The 20968-nt window shown below is 53.5% G+C and overlaps 2 protein-coding genes across 2 annotated transcripts; one reads left to right on the plus strand and one right to left on the minus strand.

The window, feature by feature from the left end:
- Positions 1–2943: 2943 nt before the first annotated feature.
- On the minus strand, positions 2944–8480 carry PHF13 (PHD finger protein 13). The gene is made up of 4 exons (XM_067311240.1): positions 8389–8480; positions 7258–7359; positions 6008–6560; positions 2944–5565 (listed from the first exon to the last, which is right to left on the minus strand). Exons 1-4 carry the CDS (start codon positions 8425–8427, stop codon positions 5339–5341), a joined length of 921 nt encoding a protein of 306 aa, XP_067167341.1. The 5' UTR covers positions 8428–8480; the 3' UTR covers positions 2944–5338.
- Positions 8481–10284: 1804 nt separating this feature from the next.
- Positions 10285–20681, plus strand: KLHL21 (kelch like family member 21). The gene is made up of 5 exons (XM_013957443.2): positions 10285–10297; positions 10470–11500; positions 13419–13824; positions 16988–17060; positions 17249–20681. Exons 2-5 carry the CDS (start codon positions 10477–10479, stop codon positions 17540–17542), a joined length of 1797 nt encoding a protein of 598 aa, XP_013812897.2. The 5' UTR covers positions 10285–10297; positions 10470–10476; the 3' UTR covers positions 17543–20681.
- The last annotated feature ends 287 nt before the right edge of the window (positions 20682–20968 follow it).

A 20968-nucleotide genomic window follows, 5' to 3' on the forward strand; every position in this document is an offset into this window, starting at 1 on the left:
AAAATCTTCAGTTGCAATGGGCTCCTGATGTAGGATTTTATTTCACTTGTCACCAGTGTTCTACTGATCAGAAATTAAATGTTAATTGTGCAATAAATTATCTTCAGCTGAAAATCAGGCCATGTTCCCTTTGCATCTTTAGGACAGTCTTGAAATTAAACTCTCTGCAAGGCTTGGTTTGCCAGTTTTACAAATGTAACTGCTCCCTCTTTCACAGCCTGCTGCTTTTCCTTTTCTGAGTGGTTCTAGCTATAGCTAGTTGAACTGGGCAGGATTCTCCACCAGAATTTTTGTTTTCCCACATCTTGTCACAGCCTGAGGCGTACAGTCAAGAGAGAGAGTCATTCTATGTTGACTAGGGCTTAACACTACTTCCAGTAGGAGTACTGAGAACTACAAGATTTGCATAAGCAAATGCTAAATAGTAGCAACACGTTTACTGCTAATTACAAAGAAAAATCTTAGAGTAGTCCTGTAGCCACCAGAGCAAATGACACTGAAGACTATTTTCATGAAAAGTTCGTACATTAAGGCAGTTCTCCTTGTTTCTGACAATTTCCTGAGATATAGTTCCTGTTGTCATGAAAATAATGTGTTTTCTTACATGTTGTCTACATTAAAATGTAGAGAATAGCAATATGATTCTAAAAAAATGCCTCAGTATTTCAAGATGTTTATGGTATTACTACACTTGAAAACTAACGCTTCTAAGAAGCAGGGTGCATCATTCCTACTCCAGTAGTTTACATGTGAAACAGGGCTGCATCTTTGGGTGCAAACTTTGGAATGCCATAGAAACCTGTGAGGTGAGACACCATCCTTCTCCCATTTAACCAGCAAAAGGTTAAAACACCTTAATGAGGATCCAGGAGCACTTGCTAGTCATCTTTTTTTTAGCAAGAGCCTTTAAATTAGAAATTTTTGAGCTGGAGAATACAGGTTTAAGATTTACTTTTTATAGTCTTCCCTCGTCTTTCTGTCCTTGCTCCCATCTCTGACAGCCTTTTGCTTCTGCTATCTCTGTATGGTTAAGCCAATGAAAGAATATAAGGTGTCAGAACTCAATCCAGGCGCTTGTTATACTGTGAAAACCTTACAAATCTCCCATGCAACTTAACCAATACATCTTATACCTGAAGGTAGTTCAGCAGCTGGTCCAAGGCTCGGATTCAAGCCGATGCTTTTCTCTTGATCACAGCTTTGTTCTCATCAAAGAAAACTGACTCAGTTCCAGCGCTCTTCCTTTTTACAGTGAAGGAACTGCTGCTAGCGCGGAGATGAAGTGATTCGCGTAAGGTAGTTAAATGCAATGAGATGTTCTAGTTCTCCCTGCCTTCCCTCTCTGTTTCTTCTTCTCCCAATGCTTCAGAATTATCTTTATATCTGATTGTAAAGTAATTCATGCAAGGGGCAGATGAACGTTAACTTTGTCCCTGAATCCTTTAAATTTCTGACTCTCTTTAAAGTGAAATCCCTCAAGATTAGTACTGAACCCAGTCCCTGGCTGAGCATCGTAAGTATATAACTTGTTTTTCCTGCAAGATCAACTCACCAAAGATTCAGACTCTTGCTCTTCCATTCCTCTGGAGTACCATGAGTGGTGCTTCACACACGAGGCTCCCGCAGCAGATTCCTCTCTGCATCAGTTAATGTACGAATTCCATTTTTGCTTCCCTGCAGTGTTTCTGATTGTCAGCTGTTGCTGAATTTTGTCCACATGGCGGAGTATGATGACCATCTTGTCTCCTCCATTAGAGCCTGTTCTCAGGTTGGTCTCTTCTGCTGAAGAGTTACTTCATCCGGCCTCCTCCTGTCTTATTCTGCCTGTGCAAAGTCTTAAAGAGACTAAGAATAGTCCAAACTCAAGGAACTCTGTTTACTTTCAACACTACCATTTCTGTTCTATGAGAAATTGCCATTTTAACAGGAACAAACTCCTTTGGGACTTTTGTCTATCAGTCTGTATTATATGGAGTTACAAATAGAATTAAAATAGAAGCTATAAGCAACCAGGGCTTAAGCTCTTAATAGTGCCATTTGAAAAGAGTCAAGTAATCCTTTAAAGGTTGCCAAGCTATTGAGAGAGGCTGCTGCTTTGCACTTAGCTGGCTGAGCAGCACTGCCTTGGGGGTTGACAGGTACAAGAGAGGAGCGGCAGGAAGGCAGAAGCATCACTTCAGCCGCTGGGGTCCTTGGTGTCACTGCTCTGCGTCACTTCCATGGGCAGTGCCACCCCGCAGCGGGGCTGCTGTGAGGAAGGGGGGGGAAGCGAGGGGGGGTCTCCCTTGGCGTAGCTTGCCAAGGGCTCGAGGGAGTTTGGTTTGGCTGAGTGGGCTCGTAGCTGCGGTGCAGATGCAGCACAGCCCAAGTTCTGCAGTGCCCGGCCTGCAGGACTGGCCCTGGCTGCAGCCGCGGCTCCTCTGCTCTCGGGGAGGCGGGACAGGCACGGGGTCACCCGTGCACCCAGCTTCTGCAAGCCAAGCCTGCCCCCAGGCTCTCTGCAAGGGAGCCCTGCCCAGACCGTGCACCGTGCGGGCGTCCTGACCCGAGCCCTCTGCCCGCAGCACTGGCACGGCCTCCACACCGTTCTGCTGGTGCCCATGGCGGAGCCCAGCGCTGCCTTCAGCCCCTCTCAGTTCCCGCGGTATCAGGAAATCGTCTGCTTTCCATCACTTCCGAGGCGAGCTGTGCTGCCCTGTGCTCATCCCTGCAGCCCCCGCACCGAGCAAGGGCCTCGCACCAATTTAGATTAGCAAGTGGGCAGGTGGGAATAACAGTTCCCTCTCAGTACATGTGAGAGGGATTTGTCTGCAGCATTTTTCCTGTCCTTGCTCACCTGTGTGTGTGGTTAGGGGAAGACTGTTTCTGGTCAGGTTTTGCCACCACCTGACACAACTGTTTTGCACACCAGTAAATCATAATAGCAGACTCCTGAGTCCAGAATAAAACAAAGTCATTTTTCATTTGTTTCACATTTAAGAAAAAAACATGATTCATTAAAACAGTTTTAATGAAAAAATAAAGTTCTGAATTAAACTATAATCATACATGGCTGAAAGTGATGAAATTAAAAGTATGGAGATGTTATTTTTTTTTTCTCTCTCTGCTGATATTGTAACGTGCTGGACTTGTCAGACACCAACTATTGGGATAAATCTGAAAAGGTAACAGAACAAGAGTCAGTCACATTAATTAGTACAAACCTCTGTGAAAAAGAGGCAGTTCACTTGGCAGTTTGTCTTTTCTCCCATAAAAGCTTCAGGAACACATTCCACCGTGGTCCAGTTGAATTGCAGACACGCTGTAAACAAAGATACCAATACTCAGAGCAGGTCCAACCCTCACATAGCTTGTGACCAGGATCTTCCAAAGCCTTTCTGTTTGCAGAGTGAAATGGCAGCATCGGAGAACTTTGGTTATTTTTCTGGCTGCAAAGAACAGTCAGGCAGCCTTATGGGGCAAATCTTTGGCAAACTCCTAGGTGGTTCCACTTAGCTTCTAGAAGGCAGCGTACCACAGTCATGGTCTTGTTTTACAGAAGCTGGAGAGCTGGTTTTCAGAACCAAGAGTCAGTTGTCACAGCTTGGTGGGATGGGATTTTTATAAAGGACCAAGTTTAAAGAAGAGTACGGTTGTGCAAGTCCATCATAGCGATCCAGGCTGACAGATCTTTTACATCCCAGCGTCCCACGCAGGAGAGCCCCAGGGCACTGCAGTGCTGTACCGTCTGCCTCGTGTTACATGTCTAAAGGGGAGTACCTGACTCTGTGTACTGGAAGGACCCTTGGTCATCACCAGGACGCACTTCCTGGTAAGTCAGTGTTCAGATAAGGCGATGGTCTGACGTGGTGCGTCTGCAGTAGTAACATGGACACACTCCTCCCAGTCCAGCTAGTCTTGCTCCCGCCGTAATACCAACCACTGACTTCCCCTCGCCTCGCGGTCTCGCAGGACAGAGCACGCATTGTTCATTCGGCATAACTTAACAGAGCTCTCTCAAAGACATAAATCTAATTTGTGCAATAAATACAATTTGCTCCGTTCGGTCATTGAGGAACAACATCTGCATCTCGGTGGCCTCACATACAAGCCTTGACTCCCTTTCATGTTTCTAAACAGATTTCCCCTGGGCTCACGCCCCAGGAAGGCCAGTCGGGGGACTGCAGCCTTGGCAGGTGCCTCTTTTCTTCTGTCCTCCCCAGACTGGATGGATCTTCATTGCACTTCACCTTGCTAGCTGCATAGCCCGCATTGCTTTTATCTGTATAATTTGCAACCAATAGGCTAAAGATTTTGGTTTTTTGATTACAAATCCAGTCTCGAAAACGAACGGCGACAGCAAAGGTAAACTCAGCTGTAGTACTCAGGTGGAGATGGTCCAACCCCAAACTAGACCCACTAGGTTCTCAGTTTACTACAGCCCCTTTTACAGTCCAAGTTTGAATTCTGGGCTGAGAAAGGGAAAGAGTCATTATCTCCTTAAAACAGCACCTCAGAGCTTACCGACGGGCTGGGAAACAGAGCAAATGGTACCCCCCATACACACTCACATTTGAGCCAATCATGCAAAACAAAGTCACAAAAATCACTGTAAGAAGAGACTTCCAGGAAGAATCCTGATGTCACTCATCCCTGGCGCTGCCTGTCCAGAAAGAGGACTGTTTTCTTCTTTTAAATGCACCAGTCCTTGGAGCAGGAGGAAGTCCCGTTTTCACTTGAACAATGCCAAATCACAGAACTCGGTGAAAGCAGCTCACCTACTGCCCAGACCCACTGAAGACGAGACAGATCCCACAAGAGGTCAGTAGGTATTCACACTCGCTCCTAGGGAGCCTTAGAGTATCTAAGATGGATATATATGGACAAATGGGCAGGTACAATATTACATTAAAATTAAAACACATGGCCATTTACTTCTGAGACTCTTCACACAGATTTCCCTCCTCCTCCCTCTTTGGAGGATGAGTTTCCTAGCACAGAGAAGGTTTGCAGTTTCTTTCCCGATGGGATGAGAAATAATACGTGGCAAAGGTATTATACATTCCCAAAACATCATCCAATTCATAGTTTTAACTGGACAAAACCCCACTGAACCCAGAGCGCTTAATCTGTCCTTGAGCTAATCAGTATCTAGCAGCAGTTTTGACCAATTGGCTTCTGCCAGCCCCGGCCATCAACAACTTTGTGATACCTTATCCCTGTTACCGCAGGCAGACCAGGCAGCCCTTTAGCCTGAGCAGCAGGAGCTCGGAGGAGCGCTCCCTGACCTCCCGGCTGGAGTCTGTGCTCCGCACGGCCAGCCCGCCCGAGCGGCACGCCGGCGCGGCCCTGCCCTCGGCTAGTCCAGAAAGCGCCGGCGCGAGCCCGTCCGGGAGCGGTTTGAACGGCGAATGTCAAACTTGGAGTCCCGACACTTCTGGCATATGTAGACCTCTGGGACGTTTGATTTGCGGATTTTAGCGCAGGAGAGGTGGATCCAGGTATGACACTCGTTACACTCAATCATTGGCCGCCCGGCGAAAGGTTTCATGCAGAAGCAAGTGACGAGGTCCCATGAATCGTCATCTGGAGAGAGAAACAGCAAGTTACACTTTTCCCTCCCAACCTCCTCCTCCTGCATTTCACCTGCACTGTGAATTATTTTCCTTTTGAGTTAAAGTAGCTACCTGGATTTCAAAGACAGGTACTTCACTGATTTTTCCAGGGCTTAACAGAGTCTCTGCCAGCTCTTGCTCTGGAAGAGAATCTCAGCAATGCAAAAGAGGCAATAATCCAGGGATCCTACCTCTATAAAATCACAACTTTTCAGTTGGCTTACTGCAAAAGCAGTCCTGCTGTTCCCCCTCCCCCCCGAAAACCCCACCCACTAATTAAATCTGCCCGGGCAGTGTACCTTTGCACTATCCTCATGCTACAGGTAACATACCAAAAGGATTAGTGACAGCACCGATCATTTCCATCTGGCTAATCATCTCACAAACTTTCTTTTGATGGCCAGGCCACCTACCTGAATCCACCATAATGTCCTCATCGTCACCGGTGCCATCCTCATCCCGAAACACAACCTGCTTCCCCTGCCGAATGACCGTTCTTTTACCCACGCTCTGTATCTCCACAGTCTGCTCGGCTGTCACAGCGGGGTAGGAGACGCTGGAAGGTGTGTCCGAGTCCCACACCGAGCAGTGTTCGGTGACAGACTGAGGATCGCCCTCGGACGAGGGACTCATCGGAGTCTCCACAAAAGAGTCCTCAGCCTCCAGCTCCAGCAGCTTCTCCTCATAGTCTTCCTCTGCAGATGCTTCTGTTTCCCTTCTCTTCAGCTTTTTCTTCTTCCTGATCTTATCAATTTGCTTTCGCTCTGGCAGGAAATTGCCAGGTTTTGCTCGCTGGAATAGGGAACCGTATGATTTTGTTCGCTTAAGCTGACTAAAGCTCTTTCTGTTCTTGGCTGGCAAGGAAACAGAAGAAGGGATGTCATTGAAGCGGGGATCCCAGCTATCGCTGTCAATTGTGCCTCCAGTGCTGTTGGGAGGGCTGGGGCTGTTCCTCAGGGGTGTCTCCTAGAAAACATTAAGAAACCGGACAAAAGCATTATTTTAGAGCCAACTTGCGTGAGATGCTACAGCACTTCCCTCCATAGTGCAACATTTAAATTTCACCATTTTGACCGGGGCACCATGTTGCACCATATATATTGCACGAGTTCAAGCTTCCATTCTCTTCCACGCGCTTTGCAACCTCAGCTACTGCAGAGAATTCCAACCAAGGAAAAAGCTGCCAGGGAACCTTTAGATGAGGAACCTGAGGTTTGTAGCTGTCTAGGTCTCAAAAACAGTAAGGAAGAGATCTGGGATACATACTTTAAAATGAAACATTTTTACACTGCATGAATAGTAGCCAACCAATTTCATGATTTTAAAGCTTCACGGCTGTCCCTTCTGTTCTAGCGATACGACGTACACTTACAATGTTCTTACTTTTAATTAGGAAAACATCACATTCCAGGAAACAGGCACTGTGTTTAAGCTCACAAAAAAACATGTCACCAAAACGCGACCAGAGTTGGACCGTTGCGTTTGGCACGCCCCAAAACAGGGTACGGTCAGTCTCGACCTACGATTTCTCCAGAGCACAGGGAGCGCGGCCCCCGGGCGGGCGGGCGGGCAGTGCATGCCGGCGGGTGTCCGACACACAGGGCTTTCCCGGAGACGACCCCAGGCCGCCGCCGCCGCGGCGGGGCGGGCGCTGCCCTCTTACCTCCTGCGGGTAGGGGATGTAGCCGGCGTAGGCCAGGACGAAGGTGCAGAACTTGTTGAAGTCCTCCACGGTGCGGTGCCGCTTGGAGGCGGGGGAGAAGTCCTGCCGGAGAAACGGAGGCGGTGAGCGGGCTGCGGGACCGGCCCCGCCGAGCCCCGGGAGGCGCCGAGCGCGGCCCGCCCCGCCGGGGCCGGGCCGGGGCGCCGAGCCAAGCCGAGCCGGGCCCGGCCCGGCCCCACCGGCTCAGGGCGCCGAGCGCCTCCCCCCCCGGTCCCGCCACCCCCCCCGGTCCCGGCGGCGCGGCCCCCCGGGGCTCGGCGGGGCACCGAGCGCCTCCCCCCCGCCCCCCACCCGGTCCCGGCGGCGCGGCCCCCCGGGGCTCGGCGGGGCCGGGCAGGGCGCCGAGCGCCTCCCCCCCGCCCCCCACCCGGTCCCGGCGGCGCGGTCCCCCGAGGCTCGGCGGGGCCCCGAGCGCCTCCCCCCCGCCCCCCCCGGTCCCGGCGCGGCCCCGGTCCCGGCAGCGCGGTACCCCGGGGCTCGGCGGGGCGCCGAGGGCCTCTCCCCCGCCCCGCCCCGGTCCCGGCTCGGCCCCGGCGGCGCGGCTCGGCGGGGCCGGGCAGGGCGCCGAGCGCCTCCCCCCCCGCCCCCCACCCGGTCCCGGCGGCGCGGTCCCCCGGGGCTCGGCGGGGCGCCGAGCGCCTCCCCCCCGCCACCCCCCCCCGGTCCCGGCGCGGCCCCGGCGGCGCGGCCCCCCGGGGCTCGGCGGGGCGCCGAGCGCCTCTCCGCCGCCCCCCCGGTCCCGGCGCGACCCCGGTCCCGGCGGCGCGGCTCGGCGGGGCCAGGCAGGGCGCCGAGCGCCTCCCCCCCCCCGCCCCCCCCGGTCCCGGCGCGGCCCCGGTCCCGGCGGCGCGGTCCCCCAAGGCTCGGCCGGGCCGGGCCGCTCCGGGCAGGGCGGGCCGCGCCGCCGCCGCCATTCCCGCACGGCGCCACCCCCCCCGCCCCCCGGCGCCCGGCCTGGGTGAGGCTCGCGCCCCGCCGGCACAAGATGGCCCCGGCCCCACAGAGGGCCGCGGCGGCGAGCGGGGCCCGGCGGCCGGGCGGCGGCGACGCCCCCTCGGGGCCCGGGCTCACCTCCGGGGCGAACGGGGAGGCGCAGGAGTCGGAGTCCATGTCCCCGCGGCGGCGAGGCGGGCCGGGCGCGCAGGCCGCGCCGGGGCAGCGGGAGGCGGAGACGGGGCGGCGGTGGCCGGGCAGCGCCGACGCCCGCGAACCGCTCGGTACCGGCGGGAGGCGGTGAAGGGGCGGCCGCCGGCGCGGGGGCTGCCGGGAGCCGTAGTCCGCCCGCGCGCCGGGGGCGGGGGGCGCGCGGGGGCTGTCGGGAGCCGTAGTCTAGCGCGCGGGGGCTGCCGGGAGCCGCGGCCGGGGCATGCGCAGTGGAGAGGCGCGCGAGGTCTGCCGGGAGGCGTAGTCCGGCGCGCGAGGGCCGCCGGGAGCCGCGGCAGGGGCATGCGCAGTGGAGAGAGGCGCGCGAGGTCTGCCGGGATGCGTAGTCCTACGCGCGGGGGCCGCCGGGAGCCTCGGCAGGGGCATGCGCAGTTGAGGGCGGCGCGCGAGGCCTGCCGGGAGGCGTAGTCCGGCGCGCGAGGGCCGCCGGGAGCCGCGGCGTAGGCATGCGCAGTGGGGATGTGACGCGCGACGTCTGCCGGGAGGCGTAGTCCGGCGCGCGAGGGCCACCGGGAGTCGTGTCGCGGGCATGCGCGGCAGGGCGGCGGCGCGCGAGGTCTGTCGGGAGCTGTAGTCCGGCGTGCAGGGGCCGCCGGGAGCCGCAGTCCGGGGCAGTACAGCGCCCAGCGCGGCTCGCGCGCCTCGAGGGCGGCACCGGCAGCGGCACCGGGGCGGCGGCTGAGGCGGTTCAGGCGGCGGCGGCGGCGGCGGCGGCGGCGGCGAGCGGTGAGTGCGGGCCGCTCCGGGCTCCGGGTGGGGACGGGCCTGGCCGGGCTCCACGCGGTCGCGGTCGCGGCCCGGGCCGCGGCGGCGCGGCCGGGCCCGGCGGGCAGCGGCCTCCTCCGGCGCCGCCGTTCGCCGCTCTTCGCGCGCCCTCGGAGCGCTCGCGGCGGCCGGGGGAAGCGCGGCCGGTGGCTGGGAGGCGCCTTCCCCCACGGCGGTTCGGCTCAGCCCGGAGCCGCGGGGCTCCCCGGCCCCTGGCGTCGCCCGCGCGGCCGGGCCGCGGCGGCTCTGCCCGCCTCGGCTCGGGAGTGCGGCACGGAGCGTGTCCCGGAGGGGGCCAGGGACGCGCTTCCCCCTCCCTGCGCCGCTGGCGCTGCTGCAGCCCAGCTCCGGTTCTTCAGTTTAATTTCTGCTCGGAGGAACCCTGTTCTCCGCACAGACACGCTCTGGTTAACGTTTTCTGGGTTATGTAGGACCTTTGTATCAGCAAGGGCTGATGATGCCAAGAGTTTAGTGAGAAAGGGTTTGTTTTGCTTTATTTATTTGACAGAAGATGATTATTCGACTGGAAGCGATCAGTAAGTGAAGTTTGTAGTAGCAGGGACACAGCTGAAATGCGACCAGGAGGCCTAGGCAGGAGACTAACAGTAACACTGGGCAAAAGCGCTGCCCGCCTCCGGATATAAATAGCTGGAGCCTCGTGTTTGATAACGCCTGTCACAGCAGCACACGGCCCTGACGCTCGAGACGGGGGCGAGGGCGTCTCCTTGAGCCACCCGCCGCAGCGAGGGTGTTGCCCTTGAGGAGCACGCTGTCGTCCTCATCCCGCAGCAGCGCAGTCCCCTCCGGTGGGGCACAGGCTCTGGTGGAGATGAGGTGCCTGCAGGCTTAGCTGGGAGGCTCGCGAAGCCAGCGACTTTATATATATGTAAGTGTCCAGAAGCTCAGTCCAGACCTTGGCAGGTTCTCTTAATCCCGGGAACCTTAGGCAGGGACTTGGCAAGGATATAAATAGGCGAAGTTCAGGGAACTCCTGGCAGTGGCGCATGTTACGTAGCAGAGCTTGCTGATCCTCTGCGAGAGAGGGGCGCAGGTGAGAGTGTTTACAGCCGTGCGGCTGGTGCCGTTGCTGGCCGGGGGACGTCCCTCCCCGCTGGCCCGTTCCTTCGGCTCCGGGCCGGGCTGCGAGCGCTGCCCCGCGGGGCCGGTGGGCCGTGCCGGGCGGCCTCCCCATGGTCTGACGGCAGTGCTTTCCCCTCCCGCAGGCACAGCATGGCGGCAAGCACGGGCGGCGCAGCAGCGGCGGCAGCGACGGGGGAGCCGGCGCACGCCGTGTCGCTGCTGCGGGGGCTGAGCGCGCTGCGGGCGGAGCGGAGCCTCCTGGACGTGACGGTGGTGGCGGGCGGGCGGGAGTTCGGGGCGCACCGTGCCGTCCTGGCCGCCGCCTCCGGCTACTTCCGCGCCATGTTTGGCGGGGCGCTGCGGGAGGCGCGGGCCGAGCGGGTGCGGCTGCACGGCGTGGAGCCCGAGTGCCTGGCGCGCCTCCTCGACTTCGCCTACACGGGCCGCGTCGGCGGGCTGGGCCCCGACATCGCCGAGCGCCTCCTGCGCGCCGCCGACCTCCTCCAGTTCCCCGCCGTCAAGGAGGCGTGCGGCGCCTGGCTGGCGCGCCAGCTGGAGCCCGCCAACGCGCTGGACATGCAGGACTTCGCCGAGGCCTTCGCCTGCCCGGCGCTGGCGGCCGCCGCGCACCGCTTCGTGCTGCGGCACGTGGGCGAGCTGGGCGCCCAGCTGGAGCGCCTCCCGCTCCCCCGCCTGCTCTCCTACCTGCGCGACGACGGGCTCTGCGTCCCCAAGGAGGAGGCCGCCTTCCAGCTGGCGCTGCGCTGGGTGCGCGCCGAGCCCGCCACCCGCGCCCCGCTGCTGCCCCAGCTCCTGGCCCACGTCCGCCTGCCCTTCGTGCGGCGCTTCTACCTGCTGGCCCATGTGGAGGGCGAGCCACTGGTGGCCCGCTGCCCGCCCTGCCTGCGCCTCCTCCGCGAGGCCCGCGACTTCCAGGCCGCCCGCCTCGACCGCCACGACCGCGGGCCCTGCGCCCGCATGCGGCCCCGGCCCTCCACCGGCCTCGCCGAGATCCTCGTCCTCGTGGGCGGCTGCGACCGCGACTGCGACGAGCTCGTCACCGTCGACTGCTACAACCCGCGCACCGGCCACTGGCGCTACCTGGCCGAGTTCCCCGAGCACCTGGGCGGGGGCTACAGCGTCGCCGCGCTGGGCAACGACATCTATGTGACTGGTAAGGAGCGCGGGGGCGAGCGGGCGGGTGGATGGGGGCCAGCCTACGAGCACCCCTGCTCCCGCGGCCGGCGGGGTGCTGCTGGCCGGGGACGGGCAGAGGGCGTCCCGCTGGCCGGGCAGTTCCCAGGGTATTGGCAAGCATCATCCCGGGGGCCTGCCGCAAAAGGCCCCCACCGCTCCCCGGCAGCGTCTGCCTCACGCGATGCTCTCGTCCTTCTGTCGGGTGCTTGTCTGCTCCGTTAGGCCAAAACCAGCAGAGCTCCTCGCCTGGCGGTGGAGTCTGGCCAGGGCAGAGCACGTGTGTGTGATCCCAAACAGCCTGCGTGTTTCTGTCACCACCCTTCTCCGGGGCTGCCGGTTCTGGGCCGCTGATGGATGTGCAAGTGGGAAGCTCAGGAAAAGGCAGCTGCGGCTTTGCGCATGCCTTGCTTCAGCAGTCAAAAGCATGAAGTGTTTTGAAAGCTTTATTTAGGGCGGCTTTTACCAAAACGTCAGTGCTGAGAGTGCCATCAAAAACACTTGGGTTCCAGTCATGAGACCTGGCTTTTCCCAGAGTGGCGCAGAGTCTGAGTTTCTGCTCAAGCACGGTAGAGTTGGGACGCAAAGAGGATTTAGCAGCTGATCTCAATCTGGGAGGTATTTCGTCATGACTAATACTACCGAGCATGCAGACAGAAGTCGCAGATCTTGCACTGGTGGAACTTTTTAGCTGCTTGCTCTGGACGATGGGAGTGACTTGCGGGTTTTGAATTTCTGGCTGTGAAGAAAGTGTTGAGAGGCCCATAAATCACGAGCCAGTGCTCGCGCTTGAGACGCAGGCGTGTCAGAAAGCCCCGGTGCTCAGACTTCAGTACGACCGAGTACACGAATCGTGGCATCTTCCCCCTTGTGTGTCCTGCCTTGTGCCAGTCCGCTCAGACTATAGTTACTCCTGTAAAGGTGACAGAGATGTGTAAATTTTGCTGTTGGGCTGCAGATAGGTATTTTCCTTGAACTGCATCCCTACAGTTAAAGTGGCCGTCTGGCGGCTGCCATAAAGGTGTGGAACAGAAACACCTGGGAAACCAGATGCTGCACAACTGGTTCCCATGCGCAGGTTATGCTGCCGGAGATTTGAGGTGCAGCTCAGATGCAGGTGAACAGAAGACTCTTCATTCTCTAGCTGTCAGCAGAAAACACGGCTCTGGTTTTAATGACAAGGTTGTAAAGATGACGTGCCGATGTGATTAGTTTGTATTAGCGCTCTTGCGTCCCACGGTAACCTTCAAGAGCAATCGCGGGCAGACCTGGAGCTGTGACACTGAGCTGCAGCGGCTGCCTTGTGCCAGGAACCCCCCGCTCTGCGGGGCTGTCGGCGGTGAAGATCTTCAGTTGTTCTGTCTAATGTCGGCGCCGCAGCTCAGGCAGCGCAGGCAGTTTAGGAGGTTTCTGTGCTGCTAACGGTAACTGCACCTTGGCAGCTAGTTTCCAGGGAATGTTAATCTCTACTATATCGCAGCAATTTTCGGGGAGTGACGGGGCAGGGACTGCAAAATGAGAAAGAAAAGGGTTATTTGGGGTGATGGAGTTGGTCAGACTTGGGATGCTTGCTTTGAATCATTGCTGGGTATAAGCTAGGAACCGCATGGGAGAAATCCTTTCTGATGTACTGGGAGGCTGAGAAAGGAATAGTAGGAAACGGCTGTTAAAATCCTCTCAGTGCAAACTACTGTGGTCCTCTAGTACCTGACTATTTTCATAAAATGCAGTTGTGGGAAGCAGGAAAATGTGTGTGGATATTACAAAGTTGTAGCTTGAAGATATAATAAGGAGCTCGGTCCTGAGTCAAGCGCTCTCCTCCATCGCCCCTTTCTACTTCCCAGGCAGGGAATGTTTTGCAGAAATTTACTCTTGAAATGTTGTGTCCTCTGCTGTAGGAGGATCGGATGGGTCGAGGCTGTATGACTGCGTTTGGAGATACAATTCCAGTGTGAACGAGTGGACAGAAGTGTCTCCAATGTTGAAAGCAAGAGAATACCACAGCTCCACAGTCCTGGATGGACTGCTGTACGTTATCGCCTCGGACAGCACGGAGCGCTACGACCACTCCGTGGACACCTGGGAGGCTCTGCAGCCCATGCTGTACCCCATGGACAACTGCTCCACCACCTCGTGCCGTGGCAAGCTGTTTGCTATAGGCTCGCTGGCTGGCAAGGAGTCCATGGTTATGCAGTGCTACGATCCCGACAGCGACCTCTGGTCCCTCGTGAACTGCGGTCACCTGCCTCCGTGGTCGTTCGCCCCGAAGACTGTGACCCTTAATGGGCTCATGTACTTTATAAGGTAAGTGGTGCAGGCGATCGCTCCCTTCCTGCAAACTGCGTTTTTTCCCCAGGAAGGTGTTGGGGTTTTGCAGACGGCCAAAGGAGAACGCTGTGTTGAGCAAGCAAGGCAGTGCTTCCTTTGCTGATCCAGTGAGCTCTGCAAACTGCCGCACTTCTTTCTTTTAGTTCTGTCCTAGCTAGACTTCAATGATTGCACTTGAAATGATGTAAAAATATCTGAATTTAAACCTACAGTTGGGAAATAGTCGGAGTTACAATCTGGTGCAAGTCAGCAGTTCTGCTTTGGAATAGACTTTTCAGTTTTGTTGGCTTCTATTTCAGTCCCTGTTGTTGCTATAAATAAGCAAGCAAGCTCTAGGAAAACGTTAAATTGTAGAGCATGAGAGTCCTCCGTGCGAGTGGAGATAAGAGGACTGGAGATGAAATGACTGGTCACTATTTTTAAGCACCTTTCCAAACCAGGACTTAATTACCCATATGGCTCAAATACTTAAGTTATCCACTTAATTAGAAGTAAGCGGAACAGTATGCTAGTGCTGAAGCGTTGGTGTGCTGACTTTGAGCAAACATAAGCTTCTGATAGACTCCAAACTTTTTTTTTTTAATCTCCTCTTGGGCAGCAAGTTCTAAGGCCTTTATTTGCTGCAGTGAGGTTTGTTCTCGCTCAGCCAAATGTCTTAGTTCCTGGCACTTGTTGGCAGATAGTAGTTTGAGTTGCTCAGTTTTCAGCAAATACTGGAAAGAGTGTTTTAGCTGTTTTGATCATAAGCCAGTTTTATTTGATTGATTTTTTTTTGTTTTTTTTTAATACTGGTAATTGAACCTTCAGGATTTGCAGGAATTAATAAGAAATTTGCCTGTGTCAGTTTTTTCTCCCCTCATTTCATACGCTGCAGGTGCACTGCTTCTCTGATGTCTGCAGTCATATAGAGCTGTAAGACCATTCTTGCAGGACGGAGGAATGGGTTATAAATGAAAGATGCAAACTCATCTTTTGTTTAGTTTAAAATAGTTTGTGCTAAAGCTTCTGACTTACAGTCCCCTCTTGTGGGCCTAGTTTTATAGCTATAAATAAGGCATTGCAGCAAGGCTTGGTTCTTCAGTTACTCCTTTATTAGAACTAACCTTGAGACGGGAAAGGATGTCCTGTCCTGACTGTCCACCGGTGCCTGGAACTGTGTGCTAAGATTTTTGCTCCTGGTTTCCCTTCCAGCCCATCTTTGTTTTCACTTTCATCCTTGCAAGTATTTGACTTGCCTGATGCTATTAGTTTCAGGAAGCTTTGTAAACAGCAGTAATTCTTCCCTGTGCAAATGGCTTGACGGCAGGGTTTTGCTTCCAAGTGGTGTATCCCAAAGTAAGTATCAGCTCCCCGTTTGGTGTGAGCAGTTCCAAGGGAAGGAAGGCTGGTTTCTGTGGCACCCTCAGGACTTGAAACACTTATTTACACGTGCCCACGTGAAAGATGTTTCAGTCAGATGAATATCTGTTGAATTACAGAAACGTATCGGATCTGAGTCACGTCACAAAAGTAACCCCAGCTAAAGAAACTGGTTTTAAAGCATTTATCCTATAGGGATATTTGTTCAGAATGCAATAAAAAGACCCACAGCCCACATATCTCAGCTCTGCTGTCGTCTTAGCAGATGGAGTTCTAGATGTAATGGTTTGCTAAACAGATACTGCTATTGTAGGTGAGAGTTTCTCATTTATTTTCACTTCCCCTCCCCTTTGTTCTGATTCATGTAAGTGATCTGTAGCGATATCTTGTCACCAGAACAATATAAGACAATGCATGAAATTATGATACAAAGACAAAAGATAACATTTGAATATGATTGTTTTTATGTTTTTCTCCTATAAATCATAAATCAGATCTTTCATAAAATGAACTTGCAGCCACAGACCAGCTGACTCAAGAAGAGGTGCCTATGTCTCCTGAAGTCAGTCCTGTTAACTAATCTGAAGAACTAGAGAAATTAAATTGAAATAATTTAATTTCAGAGGCTGAGTCCATTAAAATGAAAACTCAAATTGATCAGCAGTTGAAGGATAAAATAAAAGTTTCTACCTCTTCATAGTTTTTCAATCCATTTGTAACGTGACTGTCTTGGACTGACTTACAGTGCTCCTTTGGCTGCTCTGACCTTGTCCTTTCCACATTCTTGTGTCAGCAGCAGCACATTTCTGTGTCGCAAACATCCCTCACCTGTCGCTGTCGCGCTCCCGTCTTGCAAGTGGAACGGGTAAAAGAAGCCTTGTGGGATTACGCTGCTTCTGTGAGCTCTTCTGTTACAGTCCTCTGGCCCGTCTAAATTTGGCACTGGCTAAAAACCTGAAGCACTAGGGGAGCCCATTTGTTTTAGGTATCTAGAGGTTTAAGTCTCTCTAGAGTAGCACAGATTTTTCTTCCAGACTCTTAAGCGTTTGGTACCAAAGTCAAACTGGTCTATAAAATGCAGAAAGTGAGTCTGCGAATAACACATCTACCACAGGTGCACGTTTAGAAAAGACTAGGTTTGAAAAAGCACTCGGGGCTGCGCAGCGGCTTCCGGCGCAGCCGTGGCGTGTGCTGCGCGCTGGACTCCGAGTGCTGCTCGCGGTCCAGAGCGACTCACCTCGCCGCCTCGGGCTGGAGTGATCACCTCCTAGGGAGGCGGGAAGACGGTGTGATGCTGTAAGCTTGCTCTGTCTCCTTTCGTCTCGGCTGCCTCAGCTGACTAGGTAGCGTCTTAAAACTCAGCCCGCATCAGAAAGGATAAAAAGAGAATTGCTTTGACTGGGGAGAAGCGTTCAGCTCTTTGACGTGTACCACTACTAGCACTGAGAACTGGAGAGACTGCCTGTGTTTAATACGTGGTCCAGGCGTAATGTCTTTGCCAGACCTGTTTCACGTCTTTGCGGAGGTGAGGCGAGGAGGTCTAGTGGTTTTCCGGGGCTGAATGTTGGTGCTGGCATATAAGGAGCCAGTGCCGGAGGCTGGGGTCTGCACCAAGACCTGCGCCTCCATACAGGTGCCTTTTGCTCTTAGCATTTCTGCTCCCATCGTGCTGCGTAAATAGGCAGCATTTCAGGCCGTGCCTCAGACTGTTGGATCGGGGGCTTCACAAAGCAAGACGTTTCTAGAACGTAAAATGATCATCTTGCGTTATCTCCTGCAGAGATGACTCCGCTGAAGTGGATGTTTACAACCCAGTGAAGAACGAATGGGATAAAATCCCTGCCATGCTTCAGGTAGGATGCTTACCAACCGACTGGGTGCTTATCAGTGTTAAAAATTGGCTTAATTAACCTTTGGAAAACAGTGTTCTGTTTAGAACATGGAGTGTATCTAAACATGTCTTTATCCTAGGGAAGACATCTACCTCACTGGCAAAACCCTCCTTTGATAGTGATTGTATTTATTTATTTTTAAATTGTAGGTTCATGTTGGGGGGAGCGTGGCTGTACTCGGTGGGAAGCTCTACGTCTCTGGTGGCTACGATAACACGTTTGAACTTTCGGATGTACTGGAAGCTTATGACCCAGAAACGCGAACGTGGAGCATAGTGGGCCGACTTCCCGAGCCCACCTTCTGGCATGGCAGCGTCAGCATATTCCGACAGTTCATGCCGGAAACCACCCAGGAGGATGACAGCATCACGCTGGACAACACCATCAACTTGAGCAGGCAGCACCAGAACCTTCATAACCAGAACCTTAACGAGCTACGTTAACAGGGGTCCATGCTGTCTCTGGCTTGACGTGAGTTCGTTATACAGAACTAGTGTTGCTTTGAGAGGAGGCGGAGGTAAACTGGTGCTTGGAGACAAAAACATCTTGATCAGTGGAGAGGGAGTAAAAATTCTGAATGATTAAAATGCTCTTGTAGAAACGTAGTTGGCAGAAAGCGAGGGGCCTCTGGGTGCAGTGTTCCTCAGCCCTTTTCTGTGGAGGGAGCAGCTGCAGCGTGATTCACAGAGAAGATCTGAGAGGTGAACTCTGAAGAAAACAATCCTGCTAAACATCGCTGAAGAATCACTTGCAGCTACAGCTTTTGGTCAGACACTTTTCACTAGAAACTCCTTCACCCTGCAGCACTTCACATTTGCTGCCAAATTCCTTTCTTCATGGCTTCTTCCTATGGAGGAAAAAAAAAAAAAAAAGGAACAGAAGAAAACAGGCAGGACCAAAGCCCCAATGGCCTGAGCCTGCTGCGGCGGGAAGGGTTTGTCCGCTAGGACTAGTGCCTGCACCCACCGCTTTCTGCTCAGTGCTTCAGAGGAAGACAGGCCTCCTGTGCCCATTTTCCTCCGTGCGGTTTGAGGGGAAAACACCTCCCCGTGAGAAGATGAAGGTCTGTTGATGAGAGGTTAATACGAGAATATAGCCCTGCCTGTCACGTCACCGTAGTCTTTGGTTCCTGCTCATACTTTCAAAGCGAACATACGTGTGCTTTTCCTGCCGTATAGCCGGGATCTTACCGCGGCTAAGTTATGAACCTTCACACTTCCCATTGTCTGGCCTTGAATTCTTCAGGTATTTTAAGTTGCAGCATTTTAAGTTTTGTGGGTGTTTGTTGCCTTACTTTCTAGGAGAGCGACTTTTTTATTATTTAAGAAACACCTTCATTTATCTTTTGATCACATTGTCACAACTAGATTGTTTTCAGTTTTGATCACCCAAACTGCACTTTTCTTTAAGGGGGAGGGAGAAGGGGGAAAGCAAATAGCCCTCTTAGCCGGACTGCAGAGTGACTTCTGGGGGCTGGTAGCTTGTGCCAGGGTCCCGGAGCCTTTCTCCTCTCGCGGTTTTACAAAGCTTTTGTTTATATCAGGCTGCTCAGCTGCTGGACGAGCTTGGCTGAAAATTCCCTTGTGGCGTGTGCTTGTGACTGAGGCTATTTGCTGCTGATTCTTCTACATCGAGCTCTTGGCACATGCGTTGGGTTAGGCAGATAGGTCCTGTGTAGTCAGGGCATATTTTTCCTTCGTCGCTATTTTAAAGGAACTAGGTCAGAATTTTACTATTTTAGAAGCTACCTGGAAAGTGATAGGAAAGAAATACAGCACAGGTTCCTTAGGAAGCTCAGCACAGACTTGCAGGAAAAATGCTGGTGATGATTTAGACACCTTGATAAAAAGAATTGCTTTAGAGGGATTAGCTCACGTGAAGGAACCTACTGAACATCTGGAGAGTTCGCACGCTTGTCTTGTTCTTCAGTTTGCAGAAGCGCTTGGAATTTGAGCAGTTGGAAAATGCTACTGAGGTCATTTGGCTAAGGTGTAGGAGTTTACAAGAGTGTTAGCAGATTAAAAGATAATTATTTTAGGTTTTCCTTGGGGCTAGGGGTGCTGTGTAAGATTTGCTTTTATTCTTGCTCAAGTAACATAGTTAGCTTGAGTATTTCCTCTATTAATCTGGGGCAAGTGTGTTTCAGTTGAAGAGAAACTTCTTGCAGTTTACTTGCAGAATGTCTCTTGAACTAGAAAATGGTTAAAATTGCAGTAGGGCTCATATAAAAACTGGTATTACACTTTCAGAAAAAAATGGAAGATGTAATAATAGCTGAGATGGTAGCTGGTTTTGTGCTCTTTTTTTTTTTTTCCCCAGTAGAAGAAAATTATGGACTTAAACTTAATTCAGAGATGAGAAGCCCATATACCTGATGGCGTGCCCTCTAGCTTGCCACTGAACAGAGTACAGTCAGAACCTTATCTCCATAACAAGCAACATGTTCACAGCTTAAAAAAAACAAACAAACAGTTTTGCCTTGAATACTGTTTTATGCTAAGCTACTTAGCAGCGAAACTTGAGAAACTTGTGAAATTTGGGCTATTCTTAAAGTCTAAAACCTTGACAGTGCCTTGAAACTGTTACATGCTGGTAGACTTCAGCCTGCTAAGGACCCAAGAGGAGACGGGCGCAATACAGGTATCGCTCAATAGGCACAGCAGTCTCTAATTGCTGTTTCGGTTTCAAACTCTGTCGCGGAGGCGGAGAAGCGCTGTGCTGGCTGCCGGAGGAGCCTCCTCCCTGCGCGAGCCGGAGGGGCTGAGGGTCAGGGCTGGGACGCAGCAGCCAGGCAGCGCCCTCTTCGATGAGGGCACCAAGCAGGGCCCCGCGCGGGCGGGCAGCGTTGGCCGCTCGGGTGTTCGACCCGGCTGTAGCGGCTCCATCTCAGAGCGACGGGGCAGAAGGTCCCATCCCGCGGCTTCTCCCCGCTCCCTGACGGGGCGCAGCCCGGCAGGGGAGGGCAGCGGGCAGCCCTGGTGGGTCCAACAGCACCTCCCTGCGCGACCGGCTGCGCTCCACAGCGCTCACAGCACGGGGCTCCTCCGGGAACGCCACCGGTCGCAGGACAGCTCTTGCCCCACGACGAGCTGGTGCTGTTCCTTCGTTTCTGAGGTAATCGCCATGTCCCAGTCAACCTAAAATACGGAGCCAGTCTCTCCTCATGGAGCGTGGGCTTTGTCGTGCGCGGGGGAGAAACAGCGAGGTGCTGCTAAGCATAGTGACACTCAAGTGCTCAAGTCCGTTTAAGATACGGAGCTATGCTGCCTGTGTGTGTTGTACAGCTGAATTTGCATAGTAGACTAAAGTATTTATGCTGAACTATTAATAGTATGTATACTGCGTCTCATACTGTAGTGCTCACTGGTGGACTTGTCATCCTGAATTCCCTGAACCAGCTGAATAATTATGGATTTGTATTTATTTTTTGTAAATTCATTGTGTCCAAATCTTTAAGTACTGTTTAAATACCATCCTTTGAAGCAAAGGCATTTTACATTTACAGATAATGTATTTTTATTCTCATAGTTTGTTTTTAAATTTACTTGAAACAGTCAAGTTAAATAAAACACATTACGTAAATATTTTTAACTTTTCAGTGGAAAAATTATTGGGATAAGTTGCTACTGCTACGTTTCTCACTGTAGGCCTGAGGCACATTTAAACTGAAGAGCTGCCTTCTTGGTGAGTAGTGGAGGAAAACTGCAGAGGGCATGGATATAATTGGAATGAGTGTGTGTACCCAGTAATAGATGACATGATCTTTCCCTCCTGCGGGAATACTCAAGTTTTTCAATGCTTAAGAGTGACCCTGACTCATATTATTTCAGACAAATATTACTTACAAATATAAACCCCCACATCTTAAA

This window comes from Apteryx mantelli, chromosome 26, assembly GCF_036417845.1.
Source record: "Apteryx mantelli isolate bAptMan1 chromosome 26, bAptMan1.hap1, whole genome shotgun sequence".
Lineage (NCBI taxonomy): Eukaryota > Metazoa > Chordata > Aves > Apterygiformes > Apterygidae > Apteryx > Apteryx mantelli.